Source organism: Ranitomeya imitator, chromosome 9 (genome assembly GCF_032444005.1).
Source record: "Ranitomeya imitator isolate aRanImi1 chromosome 9, aRanImi1.pri, whole genome shotgun sequence".
In the NCBI taxonomy this organism is placed as follows: domain Eukaryota; kingdom Metazoa; phylum Chordata; class Amphibia; order Anura; family Dendrobatidae; genus Ranitomeya; species Ranitomeya imitator.
In genome coordinates, this window is record NC_091290.1 from 156,512,456 (window position 1) to 156,530,286 (window position 17,831).

The 17,831-nt window shown below is 59.6% G+C and overlaps 1 protein-coding gene across 1 annotated transcript; it reads left to right on the forward strand.

Moving 5' to 3' along the window:
• Positions 1-8: 8 nt before the first annotated feature.
• UTP6 (UTP6 small subunit processome component) lies at positions 9-17,809 on the forward strand. Its single transcript, XM_069739625.1, has 19 exons — positions 9-423; positions 8,253-8,337; positions 8,790-8,831; positions 10,219-10,311; positions 10,390-10,437; positions 10,507-10,570; positions 10,799-10,917; positions 13,718-13,789; positions 13,948-14,029; positions 14,107-14,188; positions 14,371-14,552; positions 14,625-14,704; positions 15,638-15,715; positions 15,788-15,967; positions 16,036-16,116; positions 16,192-16,295; positions 16,390-16,456; positions 16,539-16,611; positions 16,735-17,809. Exons 1-19 carry the CDS (start codon positions 332-334, stop codon positions 16,890-16,892), a joined length of 1,782 nt encoding a protein of 593 aa, XP_069595726.1. The 5' UTR covers positions 9-331; the 3' UTR covers positions 16,893-17,809.
• The last annotated feature ends 22 nt before the right edge of the window (positions 17,810-17,831 follow it).

Here is a 17,831-nt window from a genome sequence, read left to right on the forward strand (position 1 = left end):
CCGGAAGTGAGGGCCATAGAGCGGAGAGGCAGGAGAGAGCGCCGAGGGGAGATACAGCTGCGGCTGGAGGACTGAGCGGCTCCGGAAGTGAGGGCCATAGAGCGGAGAGGCAGGAGGGAGCGCCGAGGGGAGATACAGCTGCGGCTGGAGGACTGAGCGGCTCCGGAAGTGAGGGCCATAGAGAGGAGACGCGGGAGGGAGCGCCGAGGGGAGATACAGCTGCGGCTGGAGGACTGAGCGGCTCCGGAAGCACGTGGTGCGGCGGTGTGGAGGGCAGTATAGAGCTGCAGTGTGTGGTGAGGCTGTACAGAGAGCTGTGTGGAGCGGCAGGATGGCGGAGTTCGTCCAGCGCCGCGCGGAGGATCACATCCCGGAGCTGCAGCAGCTGGAGCGGGTCGGGCTGCTGACCTGTAAGGAAGTCAGGTGAGAGCCCCGGTGTGTGTGGAGGTCGGTGTCTGGGGGCCCCCGGTGTGTGTGTGTGTGTGTAGGAGGTCGGTGTCTGGGGGGCCCCCGGTGTGTGTGTGTGTGTGTGGAGGTCGGTGACTCTGGGGGGCCCCCGGTGTGTGTGGAGGTCGGTGACTCTGGGGGGCCCCGGTGTGTGTGTGTGTAGGTCGGTGACTCTGGGGGGCCCCCGGTGTGTGTGTGTGGAGGTCGGTGACTCTGGGGGGCCCCCGGTGTGTGTGTGTGGAGGTCGGTGACTCTGGGGGGCCCCCGGTGTGTGTGGAGGTCGGTGACTCTGGGGGGCCCCCGGTGTGTGTGTGTGGAGGTCGGTGACTCTGGGGGGCCCCCGGTGTGTGTGTGTGGAGGTCGGTGACTCTGGGGGGCCCCCGGTGTGTGTGTAGGTCGGTGACTCTGGGGGGCCCCCGGTGTGTGTGTGTGGAGGTCGGTGACTCTGGGGGGCCCCCGGTGTGTGTGTAGGTCGGTGACTCTGGGGGGCCCCCGGTGTGTGTGTGTGGAGGTCGGTGACTCTGGGGGGCCCCCGGTGTGTGTGTGTGTGGAGGTTGGTGACTCTGGGGGGCCCCCGGTGTGTGTGTAGGTCGGTGACTCTGGGGGGCCCCCGGTGTGTGTGTGTGGAGGTCGGTGACTCTGGGGGGCCCCCGGTGTGTGTGTGTGGAGGTCGGTGACTCTGGGGGGCCCCCGGTGTGTGTGTGTGGAGGTCGGTGACTCTGGGGGGCCCCCGGTGTGTGTGGAGGTCGGTGACTCTAAGGGGCCCCCGGTGTGTGTGTAGGTCGGTGTCTGGGGGGCCCCCGGTGTGTGTGTGTGGAGGTCGGTGACTCTGGGGGGCCCCCGGTGTGTGTGTGTGGAGGTCGGTGTCTGGGGGGCCCCCGGTGTGTGTGTGGAGGTCGGTGACTCTGGGGGGCCCCCGGTGTGTGTGGAGGTCGGTGACTCTGGGGGGCCCCCGGTGTGTGTGGAGGTCGGTGACTCTGGGGGGCCCCCGGTGTGTGTGTGTAGGTCGGTGTCTGGGGGGCCCCCGGTGTGTGTGTGTGGAGGTCGGTGACTCTGGGGGGCCCCCGGTGTGTGTGTGTGGAGGTCGGTGACTCTGGGGGGCCCCCGGTGTGTGTGTGTGGAGGTCGGTGACTCTGGGGGGCCCCCGGTGTGTGTGTGTGGAGGTCGGTGACTCTGGGGGGCCCCCGGTGTGTGTGGAGGTCGGTGACTCTGGGGGGCCCCCGGTGTGTGTGTGTGGAGGTCGGTGACTCTGGGGGGCCCCCGGTGTGTGTGTGTGGAGGTCGGTGACTCTGGGGGGCCCCCGGTGTGTGTGGAGGTCGGTGACTCTGGGGGGCCCCCGGTGTGTGTGTGTAGGTCGGTGTCTGGGGGGCCCCCGGTGTGTGTGTGTGGAGGTCGGTGACTCTGGGGGGCCCCCGGTGTGTGTGTGTGGAGGTCGGTGACTCTGGGGGGCCCCCGGTGTGTGTGTGTGGAGGTCGGTGACTCTGGGGGGCCCCCGGTGTGTGTGTGTGGAGGTCGGTGACTCTGGGGGGCCCCCGGTGTGTGTGGAGGTCGGTGACTCTGGGGGGCCCCCGGTGTGTGTGTGTGGAGGTCGGTGACTCTGGGGGGCCCCCGGTGTGTGTGGAGGTCGGTGACTCTGGGGGGCCCCCGGTGTGTGTGTAGGTCGGTGTCTGGGGGGCCCCCGGTGTGTGTGTGTGGAGGTCGGTGACTCTGGGGGGCCCCCGGTGTGTGTGTGTGGAGGTCGGTGACTCTGGGGGGCCCCCGGTGTGTGTGGAGGTCGGAGACTCTGGGGGGCCCCCGGTGTGTGTGTGTAGGTCGGTGACTCTGGGGGGCCCCCGGTGTGTGTGGAGGTCGGTGTCTGGGGGGCCCCCGGTGTGTGTGTGTGTGTAGGTCGGTGACTCTGGGGGGCCCCCGGTGTGTGTGGAGGTCGGTGACTCTGGGGGGCCCCCGGTGTGTGTGGAGGTCGGAGACTCTGGGGGGCCCCCGGTGTGTGTGTGGAGGTCGGTGACTCTGGGGGGCCCCCGGTGTGTGTGGAGGTCGGTGTCTGGGGGGCCCCCGGTGTGTGTGTGTGTAGGTCGGTGACTCTGGGGGGCCCCCGGTGTGTGTGGAGGTCGGTGACTCTGGGGGGCCCCCGGTGTGTGTGTGTAGGTCGGTGTCTGGGGGGCCCCCGGTGTGTGTGTGTGGAGGTCGGTGACTCTGGGGGGCCCCCGGTGTGTGTGTAGGAGGTCGGTGTCTGGGGGGCCCCCGGTGTGTGTGTGTGGAGGTCGGTGACTCTGGGGGGCCCCCGGTGTGTGTGTAGGAGGTCGGTGTCTGGGGGGCCCCCGGTGTGTGTGTGTGGAGGTCGGTGAATCTGGGGGGCCCCCGGTGTGTGTGGAGGTCGGTGACTCTGGGGGGCCCCCGGTGTGTGTGGAGGTCGGTGTCTGGGGGCCCCCGGTGTGTGTGTAGGTCGGTGTCTGGGGGGCCCCCGGTGTGTGTGTGTGTGTGGAGGTCGGTGACTCTGGGGGGCCCCCGGTGTGTGTGTGTGGAGGTCGGTGACTCTGGGGGGCCCCCGGTGTGTGTGGAGGTCGGTGACTCTGGGGGCCCCCGGTGTGTGTGGAGGTCGGTGTCTGGGGGCCCCCGGTGTGTGTGTAGGTCGGTGTCTGGGGGGCCCCCGGTGTGTGTGTGTGGAGGTCGGTGACTCTGGGGGGCCCCCGGTGTGTGTGTGTAGGTCGGTGTCTGGGGGGCCCCCGGTGTGTGTGTGTGGAGGTCGGTGACTCTGGGGGGCCCCCGGTGTGTGTGTGTGGAGGTCGGTGACTCTGGGGGGCCCCCGGTGTGTGTGTGTGGAGGTCGGTGACTCTGGGGGGCCCCCGGTGTGTGTGTGTGTGGAGATCGGTGACTCTGGGGGGCCCCCGGTGTGTGTGGAGGTCGGTGACTCTGGGGGGCCCCCGGTGTGTGTGTGTGGAGGTCGGTGACTCTGGGGGGCCCCCGGTGTGTGTGGAGGTCGGTGACTCTGGGGGGCCCCCGGTGTGTGTGTAGGTCGGTGTCTGGGGGGCCCCCGGTGTGTGTGTGTGGAGGTCGGTGACTCTGGGGGGCCCCCGGTGTGTGTGTGTGGAGGTCGGTGACTCTGGGGGGCCCCCGGTGTGTGTGGAGGTCGGAGACTCTGGGGGGCCCCCGGTGTGTGTGGAGGTCGGTGACTCTGGGGGGCCCCCGGTGTGTGTGTGTAGGTCGGTGTCTGGGGGGCCCCCGGTGTGTGTGTGTGGAGGTCGGTGACTCTGGGGGGCCCCCGGTGTGTGTGTAGGAGGTCGGTGTCTGGGGGGCCCCCGGTGTGTGTGTGTGGAGGTCGGTGAATCTGGGGGGCCCCCGGTGTGTGTGGAGGTCGGTGACTCTGGGGGGGCCCCCGGTGTGTGTGGAGGTCGGTGTCTGGGGGCCCCCGGTGTGTGTGTAGGTCGGTGTCTGGGGGGCCCCCGGTGTGTGTGTGTGTGGAGGTCGGTGACTCTGGGGGGCCCCCGGTGTGTGTGTGTGGAGGTCGGTGACTCTGGGGGGCCCCCGGTGTGTGTGTGGAGGTCGGTGACTCTGGGGGGCCCCCGGTGTGTGTGGAGGTCGGTGACTCTGGGGGGCCCCCGGTGTGTGTGGAGGTCGGTGACTCTGGGGGGCCCCCGGTGTGTGTGGAGGTCGGTGACTCTGGGGGGCCCCCGGTGTGTGTGTAGGAGGTCGGTGTCTGGGGGGCCCCCGGTGTGTGTGTGTGGAGGTCGGTGAATCTGGGGGGCCCCCGGTGTGTGTGGAGGTCGGTGACTCTGGGGGGCCCCCGGTGTGTGTGGAGGTCGGTGTCTGGGGGCCCCCGGTGTGTGTGTAGGTCGGTGTCTGGGGGGCCCCCGGTGTGTGTGTGTGTGGAGGTCGGTGACTCTGGGGGGCCCCCGGTGTGTGTGTGTGGAGGTCGGTGACTCTGGGGGGCCCCCGGTGTGTGTGGAGGTCGGTGACTCTGGGGGCCCCCGGTGTGTGTGGAGGTCGGTGTCTGGGGGCCCCCGGTGTGTGTGTAGGTCGGTGTCTGGGGGGCCCCCGGTGTGTGTGTGTGGAGGTCGGTGACTCTGGGGGGCCCCCGGTGTGTGTGTGTGTAGGTCGGTGTCTGGGGGGCCCCCGGTGTGTGTGTGTGGAGGTCGGTGACTCTGGGGGGCCCCCGGTGTGTGTGGAGGTCGGTGACTCTGGGGGGCCCCCGGTGTGTGTGGAGGTCGGTGACTCTGGGGGGCCCCCGGTGTGTGTGTAGGAGGTCGGTGTCTGGGGGGCCCCCGGTGTGTGTGTGTGGAGGTCGGTGACTCTGGGGGGCCCCCGGTGTGTGTGGAGGTCGGTGACTCTGGGGGGCCCCCGGTGTGTGTGGAGGTCGGTGACTCTGGGGGGCCCCCGGTGTGTGTGGAGGTCGGTGACTCTGGGGGGCCCCCGGTGTGTGTGTGTAGGTCGGTGTCTGGGGGGCCCCCGGTGTGTGTGTGTGGAGGTCGGTGACTCTGGGGGGCCCCCGGTGTGTGTGGAGGTCGGTGACTCTGGGGGGCCCCCGGTGTGTGTGGAGGTCGGTGACTCTGGGGGGCCCCCGGTGTGTGTGGAGGTCGGTGACTCTGGGGGGCCCCCGGTGTGTGTGTGTAGGTCGGTGTCTGGGGGGCCCCCGGTGTGTGTGTGTGGAGGTCGGTGACTCTGGGGGGCCCCCGGTGTGTGTGTGTAGGTCGGTGTCTGGGGGGCCCCCGGTGTGTGTGTGTGGAGGTCGGTGACTCTGGGGGGCCCCCGGTGTGTGTGGAGGTCGGTGACTCTGGGGGGCCCCCGGTGTGTGTGGAGGTCGGTGACTCTGGGGGGCCCCCGGTGTGTGTGTGTAGGTCGGTGTCTGGGGGGCCCCCGGTGTGTGTGTGTGGAGGTCGGTGACTCTGGGGGGCCCCCGGTGTGTGTGGAGGTCGGTGACTCTGGGGGGCCCCCGGTGTGTGTGGAGGTTGGTGACTCTGGGGTGCCCCCGGTGTGTGTGTGGAGGTCGGTGTCTGGGGGGCCCCCGGTGTGTGTGTGTGGAGGTCGGTGTCTGGGGGGGCCCCGTGTGTGTGTGTGTGGAGGTCGGTGTCTGGGGGGCCCCCGGTGTGTGTGTGTGGAGGTCGGTGTCTGGGGGGCCCCCCGTGTGTGTGTGTGGAGGTCGGTGACTCTGGGGGGGGCCGCCGGTGTGTGTGTGGAGGTTGGTGACTCTGGGGGGCCCCCGGTGTGTGTGTGTGTGTGTGTAGGTCGGTGTCTGGGGGCCCCCGGTGTGTGTAGGTCGGTGTCTGGGGGCCCCCGGTGTGTGGAGGTCGGTGTCTGGGGGGCCCCCGTGTGTGTGTGTGGAGGTCGGTGACTCTGGGGGGCCCCCGGTGTGTGTGGAGGTCGGTGACTCTGGGGGGCCCCCGGTGTGTGTGGAGGTCGGTGACTCTGGGGGGCCCCCGGTGTGTGTGTAGGAGGTCGGTGTCTGGGGGGCCCCCGGTGTGTGTGTGTGGAGGTCGGTGACTCTGGGGGGCCCCCGGTGTGTGTGGAGGTCGGTGACTCTGGGGGGCCCCCGGTGTGTGTGGAGGTCGGTGACTCTGGGGGGCCCCCGGTGTGTGTGGAGGTCGGTGACTCTGGGGGGCCCCCGGTGTGTGTGTGTAGGTCGGTGTCTGGGGGGCCCCCGGTGTGTGTGTGTGGAGGTCGGTGACTCTGGGGGGCCCCCGGTGTGTGTGGAGGTCGGTGACTCTGGGGGGCCCCCGGTGTGTGTGGAGGTCGGTGACTCTGGGGGGCCCCCGGTGTGTGTGTGTAGGTCGGTGTCTGGGGGGCCCCCGGTGTGTGTGTGTGGAGGTCGGTGACTCTGGGGGGCCCCCGGTGTGTGTGGAGGTCGGTGACTCTGGGGGGCCCCCGGTGTGTGTGGAGGTTGGTGACTCTGGGGGGCCCCCGGTGTGTGTGTGTGGAGGTCGGTGTCTGGGGGGCCCCCGGTGTGTGTGTGTGGAGGTCGGTGTCTGGGGGGGCCCCGTGTGTGTGTGTGTGGAGGTCGGTGTCTGGGGGGCCCCCGGTGTGTGTGTGTGGAGGTCGGTGTCTGGGGGGCCCCCCGTGTGTGTGTGTGGAGGTCGGTGACTCTGGGGGGGGCCGCCGGTGTGTGTGGAGGTCGGTGACTCTGGGGGGCCCCCGGTGTGTGTGTGTGGAGGTCGGTGACTCTGGGGGGCCCCCGGTGTGTGTGTGTGGAGGTCGGTGTCTGGGGGGCCCCGTGTGTGTGTGTGTGGAGGTCGGTGTCTGGGGGGCCCCGTGTGTGTGGAGGTCGGTGTCTGGGGGGCCCCCGGTGTGTGTGTGTGGAGGTCGGTGTCTGGGGGGGCCCCGTGTGTGTGTGTGTGGAGGTCGGTGTCTGGGGGGCCCCCGGTGTGTGTGTGTGTGTGGAGGTCGGTGTCTGGGGGGCCCCCCGTGTGTGTGTGTGTGGAGGTCGGTGACTCTGGGGGGCCCCCGGTGTGTGTGTGTGTGGAGGTCGGTGACTCTGGGGGGCCCCCGGTGTGTGTGTGTGGAGGTCGGTGTCTGGGGGGCCCCGTGTGTGTGTGTGTGGAGGTCGGTGTCTGGGGGGCCCCGTGTGTGTGTGTGTGTGTGTGGAGGTCGGTGTCTGGGGGGCCCCGTGTGTGTGTGTGTGTGTGTGTGTGGAGGTCGGTGTCTGGGGGGCCCCCGGTGTGTGTGTGTGTGTGTGTGTGGAGGTCGGTGTCTGGGGGGCCCCGTGTGTGTGTGTGGAGGTCGGTGTCTGGGGGGCCCCCGGTGTGTGTGTGTGGAGGTCGGTGTCTGGGGGGGCCCCGTGTGTGTGTGTGTGGAGGTCGGTGTCTGGGGGGCCCCCGGTGTGTGTGTGGAGGTCGGTGTCTGGGGGGCCCCCCGTGTGTGTGTGTGTGGAGGTCGGTGACTCTGGGGGGCCCCCGGTGTGTGTGTGTGTGGAGGTCGGTGACTCTGGGGGGCCCCCGGTGTGTGTGTGTGGAGGTCGGTGTCTGGGGGGCCCCGTGTGTGTGTGTGTGGAGGTCGGTGTCTGGGGGGCCCCGTGTGTGTGTGTGTGTGTGGAGGTCGGTGTCTGGGGGGCCCCCGGTGTGTGTGTGTGTGTGGAGGTCGGTGTCTGGGGGGCCCCGTGTGTGTGTGTGGAGGTCGGTGTCTGGGGGGCCCCCGGTGTGTGTGTAGGAGGTCGGTGTCTGGGGGGCCCCCGGTGTGTGTGTAGGAGGTCGGTGTCTGGGGGGCCCCCGGTGTGTGTGTAGGAGGTCGGTGACTCTGGGGGGCCCCCGGTGTGTGTGTAGGAGGTCGGTGTCTGGGGGGCCCCGTGTGTGTGTGTGGAGGTCGGTGTCTGGGGGGCCCCCGGTGTGTGTGTAGGAGGTCGGTGTCTGGGGGGCCCCCGGTGTGTGTGTAGGAGGTCGGTGTCTGGGGGGCCCCGTGTGTGTGTGTGGAGGTCGGTGTCTGGGGGGCCCCGTGTGTGTGTAGGAGGTCGGTGTCTGGGGGGCCCCCGGTGTGTGTGTAGGAGGTCGGTGTCTGGGGGGCCCCCGGTGTGTGTGTAGGAGGTCGGTGACTCTGGGGGGCCCCCGGTGTGTGTGTAGGAGGTCGGTGTCTGGGGGCCCCCGGTGTGTGTGTGTGTGTGTGTGTAGGTCGGTGTCTGGGGGCCCCCGGTGTGTGTGTGTGTGGAGGTCGGTGACTCTGGGGGGCCCCCGGTGTGTGTGTGTGTGGAGGTCGGTGTCTGGGGGGCCCCCGGTGTTTGTGTGTGTGGAGGTCGGTGTCTGGGGGGCCCCCGGTGTGTGTGTGGAGGTCTGTGACTCTGGGGGGCCCCGTAAGGCACCGCTCACATCTCGTCTTATTTTTTGCAGATCTGTCATTAAGAAACGAATGTCTCTGGAGTACAAGCTGGGGAGGAGGACAGTAGAGAAGGAGGACTTCATCAGCTACATCCAGGTGAGCCAAACAGGACACACACACACGCCCCCTCCCTCCCTCCGCCCCCTCCCTCCGCTCTCGCCCCCTCCCTCCGCTCTCGCCCCCTCCCTCCGCTCTCGCCCCCTCCCTCCGCTCTCGCCCCCTCCCTCCGCTCTCGCCCCCTCCCTCCGCTCTTGCCCCCTCCCTCCCTCCGCTCTCGCCCCCTCCCTCCCTCCGCTCTCGCCCCCTCCCTCCCTCCGCTCTCACCCCCTCCCTCCCTCCCTCCGCTCTCGCCCCCTCCGCTCTCGCCCCCTCCCTCCCTCCCTCCCTCCGCTCTCGCCCCCTCCCTCCCTCCCTCCCTCCGCTCTCGCCCCCTCCCTCCCTCCCTCCCTCCGCTCTCGCCCCCTCCCTCCCTCTCTCCGCTCTCGCCCCCTCCCTCCCTCCCTCCGCTCTCGCCCCCTCCCTCAACGCTCTTGCCTTGTCTTTTATAGTATGAGATCAACTTTCTGGAGCTGCTTAAAAAGAGGAGGCAGGTATGAAGGATTCAATGGTTCTGTGAGGTCGGGGGGAATGGCTGTTAGTTTGGAGAGGTCGGGGGAATGGCTGTTAGTTTGGAGAGGTCGGGGGGGAATGGCTGTTAGTTTGGAGAGGTCGGGGGGGAATGGCTGTTAGTTTGGAGAGGTCGGGGGAATGGCTGTTAGTTTGGAGAGGTCGGGGGGAATGACTGTTAGTTTGGAGAGGTCGGGGGGAATGGCTGTTAGTTTGGAGAGGTCGGGGGAATGGCTGTTAGTTTGGAGAGGTCGGGGGGGAATGGCTGTTAGTTTGGAGAGGTCGGGGGGGAATGGCTGTTAGTTTGGAGAGGTCGGGGGAATGGCTGTTAGTTTGGAGAGGTCGGGGGGGAATGGCTGTTAGTTTGGAGAGGTCGGGGGGGAATGGCTGTTAGTTTGGAGAGGTCGGGGGAATGGCTGTTAGTTTGGAGAGGTCGGGGGGGAATGACTGTTTGGAGAGGTCGGGGGGAATGGCTGTTAGTCTGGAGAGGTCGGGGGGAATGGATGTTAGTTTGGAGAGGTCGGGGGGGAATGGCTGTTAGTTTGGAGAGGTCGGGGGGAATGACTGTTAGTTTGGAGAGGTCGGGGGAATGGCTGTTAGTTTGGAGAGGTCGGGGGGAATGACTGTTTGGAGAGGTCGGGGGGAATGGCTGTTAGTCTGGAGAGGTCGGGGGGGAATGGCTGTTAGTTTGGAGAGGTCGGGGGGGAATGGCTGTTAGTTTGGAGAGGTCGGGGGGAATGACTGTTAGTTTGGAGAGGTCGGGGGGGAATGACTGTTAGTTTGGAGAGGTCGGGGGGGAATGACTGTTAGTTTGGAGAGGTCGGGGGGGAATGACTGTTAGTTTGGAGAGGTCGGGGGGGAATGACTGTTAGTCTGGAGAGGTCGGGGGGGAATGACTGTTAGTCTGGAGAGGTCGGGGGGGAATGACTGTTAGCTTGGAGAGGTCGGGGGGGGAATGACTGTTAGTTTGGAGAGGTCGGGGGGGAATGACTGTTAGTTTGGAGAGGTCGGGGGGGAATGACTGTTAGTTTGGAGAGGTCGGGGGGAATGACTGTTAGTTTGGAGAGGTCGGGGGGGGAATGACTGTTAGTCTGGAGAGGTCGGGGGGGAATGACTGTTAGTCTGGAGAGGTCGGGGGGGAATGACTGTTAGTTTGGAGAGGTCGGGGGGGAATGACTGTTAGTTTGGAGAGGTCGGGGGGGAATGGCTGTTAGTCTGGAGAGGTCGGGGGGGAATGACTGTTAGTTTGGAGAGGTCGGGGGCTGTGCAGCTCGGGATCTCGGTCAAACTCTCAGTAGGGGTGGAGCAGCTCTTCTCGAGGGCGTGGCGGTAGTGTTGCCCCTGATTGGTCAGTCTCCCCTGTGTTCTCAGCGCATTGGATACTGGCATAAGAAGGAGGAGATGGAGTACGTGATCCTACAGAGAGTCCACAACCTCTTCATTCGCGCCACCAACAAGTGGAAGGTATGTGCTGCTGTACTGCGCATGCTGGGGGTTGTAGTCTTGGTGACCTCCTAACCTCTTGCTGCTGTCGTCTTGTAGGAGGACCTGCAGATGTGGATGTCTCACGTGGCTTTCTGTAAGAAGTGGGTGAGTGTCTCAGTCAGTTTGCGCTCGGCCTGGAGCACGTTCTCCATCTGACGCTTGTCTCTGTTTCAGAACTTTAAATTGAAGCTCAGCAGCATCTTCTCCTCCCTCCTGGCCGTGCACCCGGATAAAGCAGGTAGTACACGGACCGCTCCCTCCGGCCCCGCGCCGACCGCTCCCTCCGGCCCCGCGCCGACCGCTCCCTCCGGCCCCGCGCCGACCGCTCCCTCCGGCCCCGCGCCGACCGCTCCCTCCGGCCCCGTGCCGACCGCTCCCTCCGGCCCCGCGCCGACCGCTCCCTCCGGCCCCGCGCCGACCGCTCCCTCCGGCCCCGCGCCGACCGCTCCCTCTTCTTTGCTTTCAGCTTTGTGGATAATGGCAGCCAAGTGGGAGTTTGAAGATCATCTGTCAACAGAGAGTGCAAGACATCTCTTTCTGCGCGCCCTGCGCTTCCACCCAGACTCCGCCAAATTGTACCTGGAGGTGAGTGTATGCTACCAGCACTAAACTGTGTGCCTCCTGATGGGGGTAGTATTATAGTAGTTATATTCTTGTATATAGGGGGCAGTATTATAGTAGTTATATTCTTGTACATAGGGGCAGTATTATAGTAGTTATATTCTTGTACATAGGGGCAGTATTATAGTAGTTATATTCTTGTACATAGGGGCAGTATTATAGTGGTTATATTCTTGTACATAGGAGCAGTATTATAGTAGTTATATTCTTGTATATAGGGGGCAGTATTATAGTAGTTATATTCTTGTACATAGGGAGCAGTATTATAGTAGTTATATTCTTGTACATAGGGGCAGTATTATAGTAGTTATATTCTTGTACATAGGGGCAGTATTATAGTAGTTATATTCTTGTACATAGGGGGCAGTATTATAGTAGTTATATTCTTGTACATAGGGGGCAGTATTATAGTAGTTATATTCTTGTACATAGGGGCAGTATTATAGTAGTTATATTCTTGTACATAGGAGCAGTATTATAGTAGTTATATTCTTGTACATAGGAGCAGTATTATAGTAGTTATATTCTTGTACATAGGGGGCAGTATTATAGTAGTTATATTCTTGTATATAGGAGCAGTATTATAGTAGTTATATTCTTGTACATAGGGGCAGTATTATAGTAGATATATTCTTGTATATAGGAGCAGTGTTATAGTAGTTATATTCTTGTATATAGGAGCAGTATTATAGTAGTTATATTCCTGTACATAGGGGCAGTATTATAGTAGTTATATTCTTTTACATAGGGGCAGTATTATAGTAGTTATATTCTTGTACACGGGCAGTATTATAGCAGTTATATTCTTGTACATAGGAGCAGTATTATAGCAGTTATATTCTTGTACATAGGGGCAGTATTATAGTAGTTATATTCTTGTACACGGGCAGTATTATAGCAGTTATATTCTTGTACATAGGGGCAGTATTATAGCAGTTATATTCTTGTACATAGGAGCAGTATTATAGTAGTTATATTCTTGTACATAGGAGCAGTATTATAGTAGTTATATTCTTGTACATAGGGGGCAGTATTATAGTAGTTATATTCTTGTACATAGGAGCAGTATTATAGTAGTTATATTCTTGTACATAGGGGCAATATTATAGTAGTTATATTCCTGTACATAGGAGCAGTATTATAGTAGTTATATTCTTGTATGTAGCAGTATTATAGTAGTTATATTCTTGTACATAGAGCAGTATTATAGTAGTTATATTCTTGTACATAGGGGCAGTATTATAGTAGTTATATTCTTGTATGTAGCAGTATTATAGTAGTTATATTCTTGTACATAGGGGCAGTATTATAGTAGTTATATTCTTGTATGTAGCAGTATTATAGTAGTTATATTCTTGTACATAGGGGCAGTATTATAGTAGTTATATTCTTGTATGTAGCAGTATTATAGTAGTTATATTCTTGTACATAGAGCAGTATTATAGTAGTTATATTCTTGTACATAGGGGCAGTATTATAGTAGTTATATTCTTGTATGTAGCAGTATTATAGTAGTTATATTCTTGTACATAGAGCAGTATTATAGTAGTTATATTCTTGTACATAGAGCAGTATTATAGTAGTTATATTCTTGTATATAGGGGCAGTATTATAGTAGTTATATTCTTGTACATAGGGGGCAGTATTATAGTAGTTATATTCTTGTACATAGGGGCAGTATTATAGTAGTTATATTCTTGTACATAGAGGCAGTATTATAGTAGTTATATTCTTGTACATAGGGAGCAGTATTATAGTAGTTATATTCTTGTACATAGGGTGCAGTATTATAGTAGTTATATTCTTGTACATAGGGGGCAGTATTATAGTAGTTATATTCCTGTACATAGGAGCAGTATTATAGTAGTTATATTCTTGTACATAGGAGCAGTATTATAGTAGTTATATTCTTGTACATAGGGGCAGTGTTATAGTAGTTATATTCTTGTACATAGAGCAGTATTATAGTAGTTATATTCTTGTACATAGGGGCAGTATTATAGTAGTTATATTCTTGTACATAGGGGCAGTATTATAGTATATTCTTGTACATAGGGGCAGTATTATAGTAGTTATATTCTTGTACATAGGAGCAGTATTATAGTAGTTATATTCTTGTACATAGGGGGCAGTATTATAGTAGTTATATTCTTGTATATAGGAGCAGTATTATAGTAGTTATATTCCTGTACATAGGAGCAGTATTATAGTAGTTATATTCTTGTACATAGGGGCAGTATTATAGTAGTTATATTCTTGTATATAGGAGCAGTATTATAGTGGTTATATTCTTGTACATAGGAGCAGTATTATAGTAGTTATATTCTTGTACATAGGGGCAGTATTATAGTAGTTATATTCTTGTATATAGGAGCAGTATTATAGTAGTTATATTCTTGTACATAGGGGCAGTATTATAGTAGTTATATTCTTGTACATAGGGGCAGTATTATAGTAGTTATATTCTTGTACATAGGAGCAGTATTATAGTAGTTATATTCTTGTACATAGGAGCAGTATTATAGTAGTTATATTCTTGTACATAGGGGCAGTATTATAGTAGTTATATTCTTGTATGTAGCAGTATTATAGTAGTTATATTCTTGTACATAGGGGCAGTATTATAGTAGTTGCACGTATCAGTATTATAGTAGTTATACTGCCCCTGTGTTCCCGGATAAGTATTTATCAGCCTTACTGTTCCGCCCCCGTACTATTCCCCTATGTATAGCATGGCTGCCCTGACTCTGGCTTTTCCCCGTAGTATTTCCGGATGGAGCTGATGAATGCCGAGAAGCAGAGGAAGGAGAAGGCCGATCTGGCGGAGATGGATGTTGTAAGTTCCCCTCCTCCCTGTGCTGTTCTGGGAGCATGGGCCCCTCATTAGCGGATGGGGCACGGTCTGGACAGACCAGTGTTGTGTTGGCCCCACATCGTGTATTTCGGGATACCCCTTGTGTCTGACCTGAGTATTGGCCGTGTGTCTCTTTACAGGGGGATGTCTCGTACTCGGACGAGATACTTGATGGAGGACTGGTCCGCGCCATCTATAAGTCCGCCAAGCAGAAGATTAAAGGTGAGCGCGGTGCTGGTGTATGTGGTGGTGGTGGAGCTCCGCAGGGAGGTCGTGACCAGTGTCGTCTCCTATTTCAGGGGTTGAGTTCCATCTTTCTCTTCTCTCCGTTGCCCAGAAGTTTCCCTTCACCGCGGAGCTGCAGAAGGAGATTTTGGCTGAGTAAGTTACTGCTGTCTGATGGACGGGGAGGCACTAGAGGCCGGCAGGGATTTTTGGGTGGTGGGTTCAGGAGGACCATTGCTGGTTGGTCCCTGCAGTCATGTATTGCTTGGTGCCTGTGCTCTCGGGAATGGAGTGTCCTACAGCTTGTGGGGTATGGATTGACCATGTGCTGCATTCAGCTTGCAGACCCTGTATGCGGAGAGTCCTCTGACCTGGGACTTCTTGGCTCGTCAGGAGTTGTCCACCAAACTTCCACCATCATCAGAGCACACGTCCAAACAGATGAAGGCGCAGGAGCTGGCGAGACAAGAGGAGCGGTGCAGCCATGTGTACGAGTCTGCGCTGGGCTCTGTGCAGACAGGTGGGAATTGTGTAACCTGCCCCTTGTGGCCGTGTGTATCACTGCTGACCTGAACCTTCTCTGCGTTCTCAGAGTCCATGTGGGAGCTGTACCTTTCCTTCTGTCTGGAGAGGTACAAGAGGCAGACTAACAGCAAGGAGCTAAAGCAGCAGGTACGGAAATATCCCCGAGTCGGGGCGCTGACACGTCGCTCTGCGTACCATGAATCTGTGGCTACAGGCAGGCGCCGACTCACCAGGAGCGAGAGTAGACTTGTGGAGACAGGCTGGTGTCAGCCCTCCGGAAGAGAGGATGGACACGTGGCGGGCAGGCAGTAAGGATGGGGCAGGCAGCCTCCGACTCACCGGGAAGGAGGATGGACACTGGGGGGGGGGCAGGCAGCCAGCCTCCGACTCCCCGGGAGGAAGGATGGACGCGGAGGGCAGCCAACCTCCGACTCACCAGGACATGGGTAATGGGGAGATGGGTGTCACCTCCCTGGGGGTTGGGGAGAGAATGAACTTATGGGGGTGGGCAGACAGGTGGATTCATGGGGTGGGCAGGTGCCGAGTCCCCCGGGAGAGAAGATTGACATGAGCAAAGGTGTCAAACTGCATTCCTCAAGGGCTGCAAACAGGTCATGTTTTCAGGATTTCCTTGTACTGCACAGGTGATAATTTAATCACCTACACACATAATGATTACAGCACCTTGTGCAAAGCTAAGGAAATCCTGAAAAGACCCATGGTTTGCAGCCCTCGAGGATTGCAGTTTGACACCCCTGGACATGAGGGAATGGTCAGGTGCCAACTACCTGGGCGCAGACTGCAGATAGGGGACCTTTCTGCTGCTTCTCGTAGGACTACTTCTGCAGGAGCTGAGGGGCGTCAGTCTTTTCCGCATGGTGCGGTTGCTTGTCGTGTCTTCTGTCCTGCAGAGAAATGACGGCTCTGCCTGAGCTGCAGTAGTATCCAGAACCTGTGGACAGAGGTGGTGGTGTCCATGAGTGAGATGCCATTTCTGACACCCCTTTCACACGTCGGGTGGACACGGGGACGTTCTTGCAGTGTCGGCCCTTGCGTTCATGTCTCACATTTGTCTTGTAGCGACAGGACCGGCTGCTGGTGGCCCTCCAGAAGGCTCATGAGGCCACGCTCTTGCCGCAAGCCAGATACCATGACTGGGTGAGTAGATGTGCAGGACGGGGACGGGCTCTGGGCCAAGGTTAGGTGGGTAATCCATGATGTGTCCTCCAGATCTCCCTTCTCTTGGAGTTGGGCCAGGGGAATATGGCAGCTCAGATCCTGGCGGCAGCCACTGACAGATTTTCAGGGTCTGCGGACATGTGGAAGAAGAGACTAGAGACGTTGATGACGCTGAAAGAGGAGAACCTTGAGCAGATATTTGAGCGGGCACTGACCACCGTGAAGGTGCAGGTAGGATGGCGATCCAGTGTCTGTTGTGATGTGATGGCTGCGGCCCGCTGACGGCCTCTTATCTATAGGATTGTCTGCCTTTGTGGACATTGATGGCAGACTGGAGTGAGAAGGAAAGAAATGAGGAGTCTACGGAGTCCATGTACCAGGTAAGTGCCCCAACCGGTTACGCTGCCACTTACCACCAGGCACCGCCACCACTCATGACTTGTCACCCTCCACAGAAACTTGTCCTCAATCCGACTGCTACCCGGACCATGAAGGTGAAGTACCTAGACTGGGCCTACAGGACCCAGGGCTACAAGCGAGCGAGGAAGGTGTTCAGCAGGTGAGCAGCGTACCGCACCTGCTGTGATGGTGGCTCGGCCCTCTCCCCAGTCAGCACCATGCGGTTTTTCCTAATTTGCACCCCTCTCTTCCAGCTTACATGAAAATCGCCCCTTTTCTGAGGATTTTTTCCAGAAGATGATTGACATAGAGAAAGAACAGGTGAGCGTGGCTGGAGCGTTTGTTGTGTATGATGGCGGTCAGAGTTCAGCTCTGGAGCACTTAGTCTTTCCATGTCACACAGGAGACAAGCAGGATGGTAAATCTGAGGGAGTACTACGAGCGGGCACTGCGGGAGTTTGGGGCCACACATCCAGGTCAGTGTTGCCCTATATATGCTGAATTTCCCATCCCCCGCCTCTGTGGTACAGAAGGGGCTTGCATCCCCTTGGCCATTTTGGTTATTAGTCTGGGTGAAGCCAAGATTTTTTTATTTCCAGATCTCTGGCTGTCTTACATCAAAGAAGAGCTGAGCCACGAGGAGGGAAAAGTGGAGAACAGCGGCGCCCTGCACTGGAGAGCCATGAAAGCGCTGCAAGGACCGGCCGTGGAGGAGTTTGTGAGGAAACACACGCTGCTGCAGAGTGGCCGCCCATGACGTGATCGGCCAACCAGCCGCGCCAGCCTCATCAGCCCATGACGTGACCGGCCAGCCGCATCAGCCAGTGACGTGACCGGTCAGCTGCACCAGCCCGTGACGTGATCGGCCAACCAGCCGCGCCAGCCTGTGACGTGATCGGTCAGCTGCACCAGCCCGTGACGTGATCGGCCAACCAGCCGCGCCAGCCTGTGACGTGACCGGTCAGCTGCATCAGCCCGACGTGATCGGTCAGCTGCACCAGCCCGTGACGTGACCGGCCAGCTGCACCAGCCCGTGACGTGACCGGCCAGCTGCATCAGCCCGTGACGTGACCGGTCAGCTGCACCAGCCCGTGACGTGATCGGCCAACCAGCCCGTGACGTGACCGGTCAGCTGCATCAGCCCGTGACGTGACCGGTCAGCTGCACCAGCCCGTGACGTGATCGGCCAACCAGCCGCACCAGCCTGGAACGTGACCGGTCAGCTGCACCAGCCCGTGACGTGATCGGCCAACCAGCCGCACCAGCCCGTGACGTGACCGGTCAGCTGCACCAGCCCGTGACGTGACCGGCCAGCTGCATCAGCCCGTGACGTGACCGGCCAGCTGCATCAGCCCGTGACGTGACCGGCCAGCTGCATCAGCCCGTGACGTGACCGGCCAGCAGCATCAGCCCGTGACGTGACCGGCCAGCTGCATCAGCCCGTGACGTGACCAGCCAACCAGCCCGCCACCCACCCATGACCAGCCGCTTAACCGCCACCATCAGTGAGCGGTGGTCAACAGCCTGTCTCCACCGCAGACTGAGGGTGAATCCTCTGCTAGAGCAGCCGGTGGGACGGGCTGAGAGCCGCTGCTTGCTGTCAGTGAACAGAGCGTTCACATATTGCTATAAGACATTTTAATGGACTTCAAAAAATAAAGATCCTGCATAGACTCTGCCGCTTATGTACAGATTT